The sequence below is a fragment of the Leucoraja erinacea genome, chromosome 12, assembly GCF_028641065.1.
Source record: "Leucoraja erinacea ecotype New England chromosome 12, Leri_hhj_1, whole genome shotgun sequence".
NCBI classification, from domain to species: domain Eukaryota; kingdom Metazoa; phylum Chordata; class Chondrichthyes; order Rajiformes; family Rajidae; genus Leucoraja; species Leucoraja erinaceus.
Window position 1 is genome coordinate 25,216,326 of NC_073388.1, and position 18,716 is coordinate 25,235,041.

An 18,716-nucleotide genomic window follows, 5' to 3' on the forward strand; every position below is an offset into this window, starting at 1 on the left:
CAAAAAAAATAATGTCACTGTGCCTTGGTACATGTGATAATAAAGAACCATTGAACATTGGTCAAGATTCCAGCATTTGTATCTCTAAATTAAAATTGGTTGAGGGACCAGCAATTTTGAAAATCATCTAATTTCACCAAAAGAAAAAGTAAACGTGATTACAACTTAAAAGGTATGTGAAAATGTAAAATTTCTGAAGAAAGTACTCACTTTTGAACTGCTTTTGATATTAACACAAAGTAAATTATATACATGTATCACCATAACAATAGTAATGAAAGCACACCATTTATTACAACAGATTTGATTCATATGGTGCCTTCAATGCAAAAAAAATATTCCAAGGTATTTCACAACAAAACTATCAAACTATAGGACATTGTGACAGACCAGAGGGATGTCGACTAACACAGCTTGGAACCAAAGTCGTCCATGCTGGCTAAGATGCCTAACTACGCTAGGGTGACAAAGTATTTCATACAGAAGTAGGTTTAATGATTGTCTTAAAGAAAGAATAAGCATTTAATGGGGGGCAGGAAGGTGTGGGCTGTACAGTATTTCCTGAAAGTGCAGTGTTACAGCGGGTAGTGCTACTGATTCATAGCTGCAGTGACCCAGTATCAATCCTCACGTCTGCCGCTATTATGTGAAGTTTGCACGTGATCTTGGCTCCTTGGGCTTCCTTCCACGTTTCACTTCGGGTCATATAAACATAGAAACATAGAAAATAGGTGCAGGAGAAGGCCATTCGGTCCTTCGAACCAGCACCGCTATTCATTGTGATCATGGCTGATCGTCCCCAATCAATAACCCGTGCCTGTCTTCTCCCCATATCCCTTGATTCCACTAGCCCCTAGAGCTCTATCTAACACTCTCTTAAATCCATCCAGTGATTTGGCAGGGAATTCCACAAATTCACAACTTTCTGGGCGAAAAAGTTTTTTCTCATCTCAGTCTTAAATGGCCTCCCCTTTAGTCTAAGACTGTGGCCCCTGGTTCTGGACTCACCCAACATTGGGGAAAAAGCAAGGACTATCTGAAATTAGAGAAGTCAATGTTCATACCACTGGGGTGCTAACATTGACTTCTCTAATTTCAGATCGTCCTTGCTTTCTCCCTCCTTCCCCTCCCCTTCCCAGCTCTCCCACAAGCCTACGGTCTCCGCCTCTTCCTTTCCTCCCCCCCCCCCCCCCCCCTCCCAACACCAGTCTGAAGAAGGTTCTCAAGCCGAAACATCGCCTATTCCTTCTCTCCATAGATGTTGGCTCATCTGTTGAGTTCCTCCAGCATTTTTGTCTACCTTCGATTTTTCCAGCATCTGCAGCTCTTTCTTAAACATGGCACCATATTGGAATCATTTTATGATCTTTATGATATGAATTAAGATAATCTAAATTAGTATTTTCCTAGTTCATTCATGTAAACTTTCTCTGACATTGAAATCCAGGGACCGAATGGAACAGCAAATAAAATATATAGGACTGAGGATGACGCGCAAGTTTACAACTACAAAAGGATCGTTTCTGTCATTGTTTCAGACCAAATCAGATAATTCTTAACCTTCATATCTTATTTGACCTGTGGGTGATCTTTTCGACATTCTCCATTTCTGATCCGGTGCCTGCCTATGTATTTTCTGTTAAAAGCACTTTTTTTCAGTTCTTGTTTTTAAATACTATAACGTCAAATTCTTGCCTCTTTTCTGCATAGGCTCTTAAATTTGAATGTCTCCCTTGTGTCTCAATGATCAGAGTTATCTGTAGTATATAAGACTCAACGTTAATTTATAATGCATTCTTTGTAACAGATGATGTTTAGTTTTAATCGGATGGATTTAAGATCACATCTATTAGTTTAGTTTAGTTTAGTTTTGTTTAGAGATACCGCATGGAAACAGTTTACCGTTAATTAGCCTACAAACATGTACACCTTGGAGTGTGGGAGGAAACTGGAGATCTCGGGGAAAACCCATCCAGGACACGGGGAGAATGTACAAACTTTCTACAGACAGCACACATAGTCAGGATCGAACCCGAGTCTCTGGCGCTGTATGGCAGCAACTCTACCGCTGAGCCACCATGACACCCCTATTAATACTATATGGCCTCTTGGTTCAGGCTTGGATAAAGGGCAATCTGGATAGGCAAAAGCAACCACCATCATTTCTGAAATCCGCTTCAGGCTCCACATCATCCACATTAGAATACTTTAGGTTTAGGTTTATTATTTTCACATGTACCGAGTATATGAAAAGTTTTGCATGCGATCCAAATATATCAGATATCTATATATAATACTAAAATTCTCATCTAGTTTCTATCTATCTATCTATCTATCTATCTATCTATCTATCTATCTATCTATCTATCTATCTATCTATCTATCTATGTTTGTTTGTTTGTTGTCCCATGTGATCTGGGACCTATGCCAAAACGGTACATGGTAGTGCAAACAATTTTGCACCACCTTACTCACCTTTGTCCCGCGGTCGTTCCTATAAAGTTTCGTTAAGATTGATGTTATATTTCATAAGAAATGTTATATTTTTAAACTTAATAAGTCAAGATTTGAGAATAAATTCTTCACTCTGCAGCTATATCTTCAGCTATGACTTCACAATGCTACATTGTTGCAATCTCGGCACACTCAGTCCTGCCAGCCTGCCAGCACTAGAAAGCGCAATTGCAAGCTAGAATGTTTCTATCCCTTTTTTAAAAAAAACCTGGCAGCATGGAGGGAGGGTGCATTTTTAAAGATATTTTAAAGTCACAGTACAATGAATTTGGAATAAGACGAACTGAGCAGCCCCTGCGCAGTTGGGGGTTATGGGTGAGTGGTGGAACCTTGCTTTGGGGGAACAGGTTGCATTGGGGAAACTTGTGAGTGGTGTGCAATATTGCCTTGGGAAACGAGTTGCGTTCGGGGACCAAGCCTCCCGTGGGGGCAATGGATGAGTGGTAAAATATTGCGTTGTGGGACCTGGCCTCCCGTGTGACAGGGCCAAGTTGGTCTAGTATATAACTCTCATCTGTCTGCGTGCATGCGTGTCCGTCATGACCTGACATGCCAAAATTGTACATGATAGCGCTGTAATTTATGGACCACCCTACTCATCATTGTTCTGTGAGTGGGGATGGGAAGTGGAGACGATAGTTGTTTAATGCAGATAGAGGGAGAGGATTGGGGTAAGGAGGGGAGAGGGGTTATGGAAGGAGGGAGGCAGTGACTGAGGGTAGGGGAGGAGAGGAGGAGAATGGAAAGAAGACAGAGGGTGAGGAGGAGGGGGAAGGAGTGCTGGGGATGAGGGGAAATGAGCCGCGGCTGTGCAGTTGGGTGAGTGGTGGAATATTGTGTTGGGGGAATGGATTGTGTTGGGGGAATGGTTGAGTGGTGGAAACGTGTTGCGTTGGGGAAATGCGTGAGTGGTGGAATATCGCATTGGGGGAATGGGGCCCAACGGGTCCAACTTGGTCTTGTACCATATAAAGATATGATCAGTTCAATAGATGGTATATTGAACAAAGCTTTGCACCATACCACAGCCAGCTCTGATCATTGAAACACATAATGAACATATGAAGCATATAATGTCTTCATTTTCATACAGTTAGAAAAACCATAACACAACTTAAAAACTATTGTAGGAATACAATCGCCATTTGGCTCATTGATGAGCTCAAGAGGTCATTTGGGAATTAGGTATAGCAATAAATGAAAGCCTTACAAGAGGTGTCAATTTTTTTTTTACAAATGAATGAGGCAAACTACCCCATAATTAGGACAGTAAGTTCAAATTTCGCTTCACTCAAATAAAATAGTAGTACAGGTGCACAACCTTTTATCCGAAGATCCAAATAACGAAAACCTCCGAATAGCGGACATTTTTTCGGTCCTTGAAGAAAGGTCCTTGAAAACGTTCACCGAGGGCGGCCCGCAGAGGTGACAGCGGAACCTCCGGTCGGTCCTCGAAGAAAGGGGAACTAAATCCCCATTCATAAAAGAGAAGGTGAGGGTATATTGCGCAGGAGGGTTAATAATTGACAATCTGCTGCTGCCTGCCCGCTGAGTTAAATAGTTCCCACGGTAGACTCACGATACACAATGTATCGTGAGCCTTGCGTGGGAACTTTTTAACTCAGCTGGCAGGCAGCAGCAGATTGTCGCTCCCTTCAGTTTCACCCCACCTACACCCCTCTGCTTCCCGGCCATGTGTATGACCCCTTCCCTCCCCTCTCCAGCTCCCCGCCCATTGCACCGACGCGGGGGCTTTGCATTCTCTTCACGTCGGCGATGCCAGCATACAATGCTAGTCACCGGAGACGTCAGGACCAACGGGACACCGAACCCCAGGCCCACTGCAAGCACGGAGATCCCAGAGACCCACAGCCAGCAGCAGCCCAGCCCAGTTCAAACTCCAGAGGAAAACTGCAAACTGGCTGGAGACGTCAGGACCACCAGAAGCCGCTCCCCGATGGGCCGCTACGGTGACAAGTGGCAGTTCGCCCACAGCCCGAGCTGTGCCCCCTCATCGGGACACCGACCCCCAGGCCCACTGCAAGCACGGAGATCCCAGATCAGCAACTCCAGCCCAGCCCCGTACAACTCCAGAGGAACACGCTTCCCGTAGGGGCAGAAGCTGATGGTGTGCAAGGTACGTCTTGTTCTTGGGGTCGCGCAGCTCGGGCTGTGGGCGAACTGCCACTTGTCGCCGTAGCGGCCCATCGGGGAGCGGATTCCTCTGGAGTTGGAGGGGGAGGGGGGTATTGTGCTGTTTGATAGCCCCCTGCTATCCCAGGGACAGGGAGACGGGACATTCACCGAGGGTGGCCCGCAGAGGTGACAGCAGAACATCCGGCCGGTCCTCGAAGAAAGGAGAACTAAATCCCCTTCATAAAAGAGGTGAGGGTACATTGCGCGGGAGAGTAGGAATCCCAAGACAAAGTTGAGTGAGCGTTCACCGAGGGTGGCCCGCAGAGGTGACAGCGGAACCTCCGGTCAGTCCTGGAAGAAAGGGGAACTAAATCCCCTTCATAAAAGAGAAGTGGAGGGTATATTGCCCGGGAGGGTATATCGCCTACTTGGAAGAAACTGGACATTTTTTCCAGGATACCGTCTGCACACAAAAGCTCACGTTTGGTGCCAAATGCACGTCGCCTCTGCTGCACACGGGATATAAGAGTGTGAAAATGTCGCCTTAGGGCACGTAGCCCCGCTAGGGTGACATAAGTGCGAGAGGTGATTCAATGCTGTGGTCACATTTACAAATTCAGGAATTCATTCAACACACTGCATTTCATACAGACATTTATTCTGCAAGAAAAAACTACATTGAAGACTCAAACTCGCAACCGAGGAACTGCCGGGATCAAGGCGCAAACTCGCGACCTTGCGGATATGAGCCGAGCACTCTACCACTGAGCCAGCCATTAAAATCTACACTAAAAAATTTCCATTCCGAAGGCCGACAAATTCCGAATTACGAAAAGTGTCTGGTCCCAAGGCTGTCGGATAAAAGGTTGTGCACCTGTACATTCAAATCTAATTTTTGTTCCCATGTACAATATATGTCAGGATTAAATTTCATGTAATTGATTCACCCACTTAAAATATTTTATCCAAATCATTCTGAAGCTTTGCACTCGACTTCAAATTCACAGACTCTCCTGATTTAGTATCATCTGCAAATAAAAAAAAACATTTTCACCCGTTCCTCAAAGAAAGTCCAAAACTTGACAACTCTTTCAAGAACTCTGTTGAGGTTATCACTTTTAAAATCTGCATTGGCTGAAATTAAATTATTTCTTTTCACCTCAGTATTTAGTAATTGCTTATTTATTAAATATTGCAGTATTCCCAAAGATGTTGAGCCAACTGTCTTTTAATTTCATAGAAGGGAAGACAATAATGCTATTGGAGGTTTCTTCTTTATCCTATTTGAATAAAGACAATTATTGGTTGATTTTTTAATGTACTGTGTGCACTGACATCCTCACAATGGTCAGTCATATAATTCTTCCTAATCTCTTTCAACACCTTGGGTAAATTTGATTTATGCCCAATTACATAATTGCTTTGTGGATTAAAATGGTAAAACAATAACCTCAATCACTTGCTCTGATATCCAGTGCATTGATTTTGATATCATTGGGAAGAAACTAGTCCTTAGGTATTTGTACTAAAACTTATAGTAGATATGTACTTTGTACTTTGCATTTAAAATTTGGCCCCATTGTTGACATTATGTGAACTATATTCCACGTCTAATTCAAGTAACTGGAGATGAATTGCTACCTACAAGCAGTGGTGGACTGGGTCTAAAAATATTGGTTGCCAGGAGACAAAGTGGGCCACTTCATCAGGGGCCCACGCCATCGGGCAAGCTGACACCCTGGCCAGTCCACCACTGCCTACAAGTCTTTCGTCTGTGTAATTTCATTGTATTTCTGCAATCTTGTTCAGTTCTATTGAACATTTTGAATATTCTTGGCTGGAATTGTCAGCACATTTTAAAGGATGAGTTGGAGTAAAAGCTTTTGGGCAATAGCCCGTCCATTTGCCATTCCAGTGCAAGAAAGTTGCATGAAAATGTGCTGGCTGGTATAATTTCCCAAGGCTGGGGTCAAGGGTTTGGTCTGTGGATGTGAATAGGTGAGAGGGTGTGAGACTTGGTCAAGAGTACAGGAACTGTGTGGATGGGTAAGGATCAGGCCAGCAACTAAGATTGGAGAAGGAAGATTGGCTGGATGCATTGAGAAAGTTGGGGGATTGTGGAGGCTGGCATCAGAATTATAGCCAGGTGTCGGCAGTTGATGATATTCACAGGTTCACAAGTTATAGTAGATTTAGGCCATTCGGCCCATCGAGTCTGCTCCGTCATTCAATCATGGCTGATCTCTGCCACTTAGTTGCATTTTCCTGCCTCTAATGCGGATGGTGTGGTTGGAAAGGGCAGAATAGAGTTGGCAGGGGATGGAGGGAACTTTATCTGAGAATGGAGGTGGACGTGGGTGGAAAGTCAGGACTGGTGGTGTTATATCCAGTGATCAAAGTACATCTTTAACTTTCCTACAGTATTTCCAGATTGACACTTTAGGATTTAGACCATGTTCTCCAGGGAGTACCCTATGTGCACCCTATGCTAAGTCATGGGTACTCCTTGAATACAAAAAAGAAGAGATGCATGTGAAATAGTTTAGTTTAATTTCGAGATACAGCATAGCAACAGGACCTTTGGCCCACCAAGTCAGTGCTGACTAACGAACATCCTTACACTAATATGTTGTCCCAGTTTCGCAACCTACACACTAGGGGCAATTTAAAGAAGCCAATTATACTATAAATCTGCACATCTTTGGAATGTGGGAGGAAACCGGAGCACCTGGAGAAAACCCATGTGGTCACAACGAGAACGTACAAACTTTGTACAGACAGCACCCATAGCTAGGATTGAATGTGGGTCTCTGGCATTGTAAGGCAGCAGCTCTGTCCTATTTATATCCAACAACTGAGCCTCCACGGCCCTTGTACAAAATTCTAAAGGTTTATTACCTGCAGGTGAAGACTTTAAAAAAATCTAAATTTTGAATGGATGACCCCTTATTTTGAGACTATATCACCTGGTTCTAGACACTCCAGTATCTACTCAATCAAGCTTTGTAAGAATAGAGCATGTATGAATGAGATCCCCAGTAATTCCTCTGACAACCTAGGTCCATTTTGCATAATCTCTAAAATCAATCCATTCCTAATGCCTAAATACTGTAACTCTTTTTCATATATCTTCATAGTGAAGCTCAGGGCATTTGGTTGTTTTTATTCTCACCTCGAGTTCCCTGTCTAGCATGTCCTTCTGCAGGCGATCACCTCCCAATCTTCTCCAATGGTCTAACCAGCACAAGTAGGGTGAATATGTTTAGTAAATTGTCATTTTGTAGAAGTTGTTTGATTGTGATTCTATCATGCTTAAACAGGCAAAGATCAAATTGCAAGATTCTTCAATTTCTATACTGTAAATCACAGCAAAGTCCATCTGAATATGCAAACTGATTTTCAAACATCATAGACATTTTTAAAAAGCATTCTTCTACTCCAATAATACCCTTAGCACCCACTAAGTTACAATCATAGGAGCTCAAGGAAGATGTTGAAAAGGATGTTAATATCAAACACATTTACTACTTGGATATGACGGCAGTGTGCTGTCAAGCATGTGCTTACTTGATGTAGTATGGTACTTTGTTTGGTGAGATGGCCCTCTCCCAGGGAATCTGGACAGAAGCTGAAATTATGAATGAGACAGAGGTTAGGTTAGAAAATGAGAAAAAAATTCTCACAAATAACTCAATAGCATAAACTATATTTTTTAGTCAAGTATTTGAAAACCCTTACTCTTGTCTTGTCACTAATTTAGAAATTTCAGCACAAAAAAAAGTTGACAAATAACTTTGCTTGGCAAAGGTTTTCATGATTCTTGAAAAGCAAATTTCTAAAGTGATTTTTGCCACATCGAATTATCTTTCCGAATATGTTAATAAAATGACGTTTGCTACTTATTTTGTTACGGAGGAGTAATCCACCCTAAATTTGGAAAGAGCAGAGTGAATGGGCAGTTCTGTGTTTGGTACAGAAAACAAATGAGGAATAATAAATGTAATATGTAATATTCATAGAAACATAGAAACATAGAAAATAGGTGCAGGAGTAGGTCATTCGGCCCTTCGAGTCTGCACCGCCATTCAATATGATCATGGTTGATCATCCACCTCAGTATCCTGTACCTGCCCTCTCTCCATACCCCCTGATCCCTTTAGCCACAAGGGCCACATCTAACTCCCTCTTAAATATAGCCAATGAACTGGCCTCAACTACCTACTGTGGCAGGGAATTCCAAAGATTCACCACTCTCTGTATGAAAAATGTTTTTCTCATCTCGGTCCTAAAGGATTTCCCCTTTATCCTTAAACTGTGACCCCTTGTCCTGGACTTCCCCAACATCGGGAACAATCTTCCTGCATCTAGCCTGTCCAACCCCTTAAGAATTTTGTAAGTTTCTATAAGATCCCCCCTCAATCTTCTAAATTCTAGTGAGTACAAGCCGAGTCTGTCCAGTCTTTCTTCATATGAAAGTCCTGACATCCCAGGAATCAGTCTGGTGAACCTGCTCTGTACTCCCTCTATGGCAAGAATGTCTTTCCTAAGATTTGGAGACCAAAACTGTACGCAATACTCCAGGTGTGGTCTCACCAAGACCCTGTACAACTGTAGTAGAATCTCCCTGCTCCCATACTCAAATCCTTATGCTATGAATGCCAACATACCATTTGCTTTCTTCACTACCTGCTGCACCTGAATGCGTACTTTCATTGACTGGTGTACCATGACACCCAGGTCTCGTTGCATCTCTCTTTTTCCTAATCAGCCACCATTTAGGTAATAGTCTATTTTCCTGTTTTTGCCACCAAAGTGGATAACCTCACATTTATCCACATTATACTGCATCTGCCATGCATTTGCCCACTCACCCAGCATATCCAAGTCACCTTGCAGCCTCCTACCATCCTCCTCACAGCTAACACTGCCCCCCAGCTTTGTGTCATCTGCAAACTTGGAGATGTTGCATTCAATTCCCTCGTCCAAATCATTAATCATGATATTATATACATGTGTGTCTTATCTATGCAAAATGCGTCAGAAGGAAGTTAAAGATGATAGACAATGAGTAATTCGTTAGTCAGAACAATGGAATTGTTGAGTGAATGGCAGTGAAGGTACTGTAATTGACACATGAAATGATTTATATGTGCACATCGCACAAAATAAAATACAAAAATCTAAATAGAAGCCAATTGAGAGATGAGCAACGCAGCGGCACAGTATTTTACATGGAATACAAAATTTGTTCAATCAAGAAAATGTAGATTGTTCAATTATGGAAAATTAATTTTAAAAGAAAAAGAAGATATTCCTTAAGAAAGTAATCTGATGATATTTCTATAATGTATTTGTTTAAACCTACTGGATAAAAAATGTTGGGAACCTGGGCCAAAGTCATGGTGCGCATCTTGAAGCTGCTTAAGGCGTTCTTCTATGGATGTCTGTGGAGTGAAGAGCAATAGCCATCAAAGCCTGATACCTGGATATCACATATAAAAAGGCTACAGGATAGCAGGAACAAGACTCCATTCTGAATGTTCAACTTTGTGGATATTTTGCTGAAGAGGAAACAAAGGATGGCAATTCTTTCAGTGCAAAGCATTCAAAAGCAATTATTTGCACAATTCTCCTCCCTCCTCATCTTCCCTTTTCACTGTTTTCAGCAATAAAATAGTGGAGTGTTTGATGTTCAGGTATCAAAAGAGCTGATCGATTACCAGCTGCAGAATGGAGGGCTTAATTTGTTTTACATTGTTTAAATGGACAAATAATAGGGATTGAAAGCTCGGCATATTAAGTACATGGGCCGCACTTTGTTTCTGCCCATATACTTAACGTATACTTCACAAGTAGTAGGTAGGAGGAAAAGGTTTTAAGAAGAAATATGGGTAAAACAATTAACAAAGTAACGTGTAGGAAGGAACTGCAGATACTAGTTTACACTGAAGATAGACACAAAATTCTGGAGTAACTCAGCGAGTCAGGCATCATCTCTGGAGAAAAGGAATAGGTGACATTTCTGGTTGAGACCCTTTTTCAGACTGAAACATTTTGTGTCAATTAACAAAGTAATGCCCTGGGTCAGTGAGAGATTTCTGCCTTGCAGATTTTATTGTGCAACGAATTCCAGAGGTTTTATTCTTAGTTCATCAGCAAGGGTTTACATGCTCCTGATTCCCGAAATGTGGCTCTGTGTACTTGCTGACAACCAGCAACTGATACCTGCAAGATCTTCCATCTTGACGTCACTTCCTCTAGACGGTGAGCATTTTCTGTGGAAAGGTGGACATCTGAAATTGCAAGTTGGTGAGCCAGATCATTAGCAATTTTCATGCCATCTTTTACAGCTCCCAGTTCATCTTTGAATACCTTGTGGACCAAGAAAGATGGTAAAAAGGATTAACTTGGACGTACAGCAGAGGTGAATGTATTTATTAATAACAGTTCCATACAATTAGTAGGAGGTGGGCAGGGTGCATGACTCTCTTCAGAAAAGACCCAATGCATAACAAATAAAGTTAATTTACTCAGAGTGGAAGAAGTTATAACTACAGCTATTTCAGCCAATAAAAAGCAGAGATTTCCTCAGAAAACTGCACTGAATGGTTTCATGTATTTTATGTGCATAACATAATCAAATTCACTTCAGAGTAAGTATTGATCACCAGGGATTTCTAGGAGAATTAATTTTTGCTAGCTCTGCATGGTATTATATTGAAAAGTACAGTAAAAATAGGCCTCACGGCCCACAATGTCTGTGCCTGAACATGATGCCAAGACCAACTCTTATCTGCCTGCATAAGTATAATTCATATTCCTCCATTCCCTGCATATCCTTATGTCTATCCAAAAGTCTCTTAAATGCCACTATCATATCTGCCCCAACCATCACCCTCTGTTTTGAGAGGTGGGGGACGATTACCCCCCCATTTTTTGTAATCCAGTTTTTAAAACCCGGTGAAATCTCCGCTTTCCGCAAGACAGTGGGGGTGGGACTGTTAATCGAGGGCGCCGATTGGACGAGAGAGACGTCGGTCAGCAGGCAATGGGGGCGGGACATGATGATTCAGCGCGATGATTGGAGGAGGGAGGTGTCGGTCAGAGGCGGAAGTAGGGGGGTGGGACTGAGGATAGAGTGCAGTGATTGGAGGAGGGAGGCGTGTCCAGGTGATAGGGTCACAACGGCAGCCCTGGACACAGACCTGCACCTCATCCGCAGCCAGGATCGATCCCAGCCAGCTCTCCGGCACTGCAATCGCTGCCAATCCACCACTGGACCATACTCATCCCCATCCGAGTGCACCCCCCCCCCCCCCACCACGCCCGAGGGTGGCCAGAGACATCGGGAGTCAGACGGGCGCGGTGCCCCCAGGCCACAGCCAGCGCAGAGAAGCAGCGCTAAACCCAGCTCAACTCTGCCTGTCCCGCCAGGTTAACCTACAGCCCTGCCTGGACTTAAGGGAAATATGGCCCAGGCTTACAGCCAGTGCAGAGAAGCAGCGCTAGCTCCACGGCTCTGGACTGGTATTCCGTCAGTCCAGGCAGGACTGTAGGTTAACCCGGCGAGACAAGCAGAGTTGAGCTGCATTTAGCGCTGGATTGAGCTGTAATTGCTGTTCACAGGGCCCACGGCAGAAGCCTTTGAAGCCTCGCATGTTTGTGTGAGCGTTCGCATGTGCGTGCAGGCTGCCAAGAAATTATGCCCCCCCCGTCCCCTCCATATTTTGATAGCGATTTCCGTCACTGACCCTCAGCGTGTTCCTCTGTGTGAAAAACGTGCCCCACACATCTCCTTTAAACTTTGTCCCTTTCACCTTAAAGCTATGCCCTTGAGTATTTGCTTTTTCCACCCTGGAAAAAAGGTTCTGATGGTCTACTCTATCATAATTTTATATACTTCTATCATGTCTCCCCGTAACCTCCAGCATTCCAGAGAGAACAATCCAAATTTGTCCAACCTCTCCCTATAGCTAACTCCCACTAATCCAGGCATAATTCCGGTAAACATCCTTTGCACCCTTTCCAAAGATTCAATGTCCTTCCCGTAATTGGATGACCAGAACCACACGCAATACTCCAATGGTATTCCTGCTTTGACTTTTTGTGTGAAATTAGGAATGCCCAAACCAAGGAGAAAGTAGGAACCCTAAATAGGATGCGTACTGCTGTTAGCATTCTCAATTATCATTATCATCTGACTCCTGAAAAAGGAAAATTTTAACATTTGTAAATCTAGAAGTTAACATGGATCTTTGTAAATAATTATGAGATTTTACCTGACCTCCATCCTCTCATCTCTTCTGCACATATTCAAACCGTGTAAACTAATAAAAAAGACCCAAAATACTGACTGTCCATTTTCCTCCCTTGATGCTCCCTGACCCATTGTGTTACCACAACAACTCTACATAATTTGCTAAATAGGAAGGACTTACTACCTCTCTTGAAAATTTTTTTAATTGACCAATATGTTGCGAGCCCTTTTACAGCTTTCAACATGTTGTCAAACTTCATTATTTTTTCATAACTGCTAGCATTCACAAAAATCTGTATTTATTGCAAAAATTCACTGAGTAGATCATTAGCAACTGTCTCTCTCCCATTCAGTTCAGGTTTCTGATAACAAACTTTACAAAGTACATAATGCAATGGATTAATCGAGCAGATGCTACATCAAAGACAGGCCAAGGTTGTATTTTTATCAATATTGTATAATTTACAGCCTTACAGCACCAGAGACCTGGGTTCGACCCTGACTATGGGTGCTGTCTGTACGGAGTTTGCATGTTCTCCCTGTGACCATGTGGTTTTACTCTGGGTGCTCGTTCTTCCCTCATTTAAAAGAAATACAGGTTGTATTGGCAATTGGCTTTGGTAATATTGCAAATTGTCCCTACTGTGTAGGATAGTTAGTGTATGTGATGATCGTGGGCGTGGACTCGGTGTGATGAAGGGCCTGTTTCTGTGTTGTATTTCTAAAGTCTAAAATCTAAAGTCACATGGTAATTGTTTAAATCATTCTAATAAATCAGTCAAACATGATTCCCATTTCACAATTATCTTTGCTTCATTACCTTGAATATTTCCATGCCTTTTATGATACAAGATACAAGGTCTTTATTATAACTTCTAATTCGTATTTTCCGTAACTATAGTTATTTGCTTAAGATAGACACAAAAAGTGGCATAGCCGCTGAGTTTCTCCAGCATTTTTGTCTACCTACAAAAAGCTGGAGTAACTCAGCGAGTCAGGCAACTTCTCAGGAGAAAAGCAATAGATTACGTTTCGGGTCGAGACCCTTCGAAATGCTGCCTGACTCGCTTGATTACTCCAGCTTTTTGTGACTATCTTTGGTTTAAATCAGCATCTGCAGTTCCTCCCTGCACATATGGTTCTTTGCTGTCTGTCTCCTTCCCTTATTGAAAAAGGATTACCTTGGCTACTTTCCAATTGAAGAGAACCTTTCTTGAACTTAGGAAATGTCAGAAAATTGGAACCAAAGGAACTGATTGGAACCAACTATCTCACTTCCCATTTTCTTTAAGAACCCAGGATAAAATTTATCAGGATCTAGGGTCTTATCAGCTCATAACTCCAACAATTTAATCAAAACCATTCAAGATGATTGTAATTTCCCCAACTTTCTCCTTCCTTTCTGATTTTGGGACCCTAGCTGTGTTATCTAGAATGACCAATACAAAGTGCCTGTTAAATCCAGTTGTCAGATTTTTTAATTCTCAATGATTAACTCCCCAGTCTCACTTACTACAAGATCAACTGTTTGTTAAATTTTCTTTTGTAAATATTAATAGAAGCTCTCACTATCAATATTTGCTACTCTACATTTATTTTTTAATTTATCCTTTGAATTTTTTAAAATATGATGACCAACTTTTCGTCCTGCCTTGTGAATTTATTTGTTTATTTAAGTTTGATATCGTCTTTAACTTTATAGTTAATCATGGCTGATGTGTCCCTCCCATAGAATGTGTCTTTCTCTTTGGAACATGTCAATAGACAATAGACAATAGGTGCAGGAGTAGGCCAATCGGCCCTTCGAGCCAGCACCGCCATTCAATGTGATCATGGCTGATCATCCCCAATCAATACCCCGTTCCTGCCTTCTCCCCATATCCCCTGACTCCGCTATTTTTAAGACCTCTATCTAGCTCTCTCTTGAAAGCATCTATAGAACCTGCCTCCACCGCCCTTTGAGGCAGAGAATTCCACAGACTCACCACTCTCTGTGAGAAAAAGTGTTTCCTCGTCTCCGTTCTAAATGGCTTACTCCTTATTCTTAAACTGTGGCCCCTGGTTATGGACTCCCCCAACATCGGGAACATGTTTCTTACCTCTAGCGTGTCCAAGCCCTTAACTGTCCTTTCTGAGTTTTCTGAAAGTTGCAATTAAATGTCTGTTCCTGCAACTCAATCGATCGATTCCATAACCAAACTTATATGGCCCTTGACAAGGCTGGCATAAACATGCAAGGATTTTATTTTAAAGGATAACAGAAGGTACATCCTGTCACTGAACACTCTATTCAACGACTCTTGATTGGCTCATTATAAAATTCTTGCAGGGCATATTTGAGTGAGAGAAAAGGATTTCAGAATTCTAGTTGACTTTCCGTCAAATCCTTTATAAGTGTTTCCAATCAATCCACTTATTCTCCAACAAGACAGCTATTCACAACTGATGCGGTCCTCATTACATTGCTGCCCATTACACCAGTCACTTTTATTGATCAGGATCTATAATCTCTACCTAAAGAACTCTTGCAACAAGAATACACCTTGAAAGAAAAACAAAGTGTTCATGTAAGAGGGGGGATTGAAGAGAATTAACGTGAGTTTCTGTCATAATTTCATTAATGATAAGGAAGTGGAATTCTCTGCCACAGAAGGTAGTTGAGGCCAGTTCATTGGCTATATTTAAGAGGGAGTTAGATGTGGCACTTGTGGCTAAAGGGATCAGGGGGTATGGAGAGAAGGCAGATACAGGATACGGAGTTGGATGATCAGCCATGATCATATTGAATGGCGCTGCAGGCTCGAAGGGCCAAATGGCCTACTCCTGCACCTATTTTCTATGTTTCTATGTTTCTATGTGAAATTACATTAAACTTATTTATCAGTGCATTCACTTGATCATTGGTACTACACTTGCTGAATCAGAAGGTCCTGTGGCCAAACCTTAAACCTTATTGTGTAGGAAGGAACTGCTGATGCTGGTTTAAACCAAAGGTAGACACAAAAAACTGCAGTAACTCAGCGGGACAGGCAGCATTGCGCTTGCTTTAATCTTATCAATAATCTAAGATGATGATTCAATACAAGATCCTGGGAAGTACTGTATTTTGAAGGTGGAACAAATTGAATGAGATGCTAAAAGTAGACTGCTCTTCAGGTGGACATAAAAATAAACACTTTTCCCACTGTCTTAACCAAAATATATCCATTACCAAAATCCTTAAAGTCAAATAGCTATTGGGATTATGTTGTATGCAAATTGCCTCTCACTTTCCATAACCTGATGACATGATTACATTTCAGAAGAGTTTCAGAAGCTGCAAAGTGCTTTGGATATTATGCTGGAGATAATATTAATAATCTCCAGAGTTTATACTGGAGATATATAAATGCTACTACAACATTTTTCAAACAAATATTCTTGTTCTCTTTCAAGTTTCAGTTCTGACCAAGGTAAATCCATTTATTTTTTACCATATGATGCTATCTGATCTGTTGGATATTTTCAATAATTGATATTATTAATAATGTTCATCTTTTGTTGTCAATCAATTTGAATTGGAAAGATACTTGTGACTACCAGAAATATTTTGATATATTCTAAAATGTTATGAGATAGCAGATAGTTTGCCTTTAGGTAATGTGAAGGGCACTAATTTAAGGTTGCTCCCTGTGAGTGGGTCATGTTTAAGAGGCTGATTTTCTATTTCCCAAATACAAAGCATTAAAAATGCAATGAATTAACCAATCTCACCAGACCCCAATACAACCAGGTGTATTACCATTAGCTGTACAAGGAAGCAAATTAATAATGAATATGGACAAGAGTATTTCTCCTTGTCTCATTAATGTTTACCTGCCAACTGCTGTTGTAACCATACCTTAGTTGCATCGATATGCTCCTGTAATGAGTCAATGAAGAGATCTCCCACAGGTTCCCAGGAATCTCGAACAGCCTCCCCCTGATCCAATGCAAGACTAAGGCCTTCCATGGCATTCTGGAGCTCCAGAAGTCTCTCCATTGTTCTCTCGATGTGCCTGTGCCGGTCAATGCAACGAGCACTCAGTTTTTCCCACATTTCACTTGAGACATTAGCCTGCTTCCAAATGAATCGACTCAAGTTCTGGATTCTTTGCTTTGGTGACATATCTGAAATTAGGTGTTCAGATATGTTAGATGGAATGAGGTAGTTGCTGGTTTAATGAGGATAATTGGATAGGAAGAGAATAAATCACCCACTGGCAGTCCAATTTAGTAGGGTTATGGAGTAAAATGGCTAGAGTGAGTATGGGCTTGGATATAGCATAAACACTTGTGGGTGGATTTGTGGTGTTCTTACCACTTCTGTCATCTAATTGCCAAAATAATGAGGGAAATAAGACAGAGAAAGTGAAAGAAAAATTATATTGACAATCGCTTACATGTAGGGTTATAGAGAAATAAAAGTTGTATAAAAGTGGGATGATGCAATTATTAAAATGTTAAAATTGTGTTGTTTTGTTTCTACAAGCTCACTGTTGCAATATTAGAATTTGGTTAACATTTTAAAATATTTATTTCTTCATCTAATTCTTTCATTGCCAAGTTAAAAGTTAATGGGCCCCATTTCAGGGGCACAACTGTTGACAGGAAGTACAAGCAGGTTTGGGATCAAATTTATAGCCTTGACTTTAATATAATTTCATTTACTAACCATATGGTCTGCAAAGAGCACAGAGAGGAAAATGATGGAACAGCAACATTTCCAGAAACTCACAAAATGTTGTAACCTCGTGGTCTATAATTTAAATGAAACGGAATCTTCATAACATGAATAGAGGGTACAAACTAGGGTTCAGATCCCAGATGCAAGAGCTTACAGTGAGAGGCGCCTCAGAGGAGGACCAATTTTATATCTCTCTTGGGTGGTTTTATCATTGCAATAAATCCCTTTGGCATTTGTAAGACAAAAGTAAAAATAATTTTTATGGCCAAAGAGATTAATAAACAAACGGCAGGGGTTCAAGGGCAGTACATCCATCCATTTTGGTTTCTAAAGCACTGGTCATACTATATCTATACTATGATGGCACAAATAAAGCCACAGGCAAGCATGATAACATGATGACCTTTATCTGGTGTTGATTCCTCTGTCTCTTCAAGAGGATGCTGGGATAGAAATGCTTGAGCTGACTCCAACGTTGCCAATATGAATGGTCCTTTAGTCTTTACATCTTCCATGAAAGTCTTTATTGAAGCCATGTGGAAAGAAAATTTAATTTAGGAGCAGAAATCATATTCAGACATTAGATTAATAAATTGCTTGAGTAGAATATAATTGTTTGTTGAACTTTAATCTGGAAGTCAATTTGAAATTATGTGTAGTCTTGACAACATTTTGTTTTAGGTACCCATTAGAGCAGTAATCTGATCAGGAAATGTAACTTGCAGCCTATTCATAAACAGATATCCTATTGGGATGGCTGGGGCTTGGATGAATGACACTGAAGCCAGAAATCGAACCAGTAAAAAACAATAGTGCCTGTGTTTAATATATCAACTGGGTGACTGCCACAGGGATGACAGGGCCATGATTGTAGCTTCTAGAGCACTATTGAAATGGTCTTTGTCAGTGTTCCTAGCTGGCAAAATGGCAGCATGTAGCCCTCAATGTGGGGGCTACATGTCGGGGAAAATAAACAGGGGTTTGCATGTTTTCAAGTACTGCCTGTTGTAAAATTAGACTTGGCACTGCCTGTCATGATTTAACCTTACACTGGGGTCATTTTTCCATTATCTTTTAGGTACGAAATAACTTCATCAATGTGCG

General features: G+C 41.5%; 1 protein-coding gene across 3 annotated transcripts in view; it reads right to left on the bottom strand.

Annotated features, from left to right (window-relative positions):
* drp2 (dystrophin related protein 2) overlaps positions 1–18,716 on the bottom strand; it is a 103,229-nt gene that overhangs the window by 58,378 nt on the left and 26,135 nt on the right. For 2 of the 3 annotated variants that reach the window (XM_055643872.1, XM_055643870.1), the window contains 5 exons: positions 18,016–18,133; positions 16,788–17,056; positions 10,876–11,022; positions 10,016–10,094; positions 8,218–8,278 (listed from right to left, as the gene is read on the bottom strand). In XM_055643872.1, coding sequence (XP_055499847.1) covers positions 8,218–8,278; positions 10,016–10,094; positions 10,876–11,022; positions 16,788–17,056; positions 18,016–18,133 — 674 coding nt within the window. Of the gene's footprint in view, positions 1–8,217; positions 8,279–10,015; positions 10,095–10,875; positions 11,023–16,787; positions 17,057–18,015; positions 18,134–18,716 lie in introns of those variants that run through there. The other variant, XM_055643873.1, reaches the window with a different exon arrangement.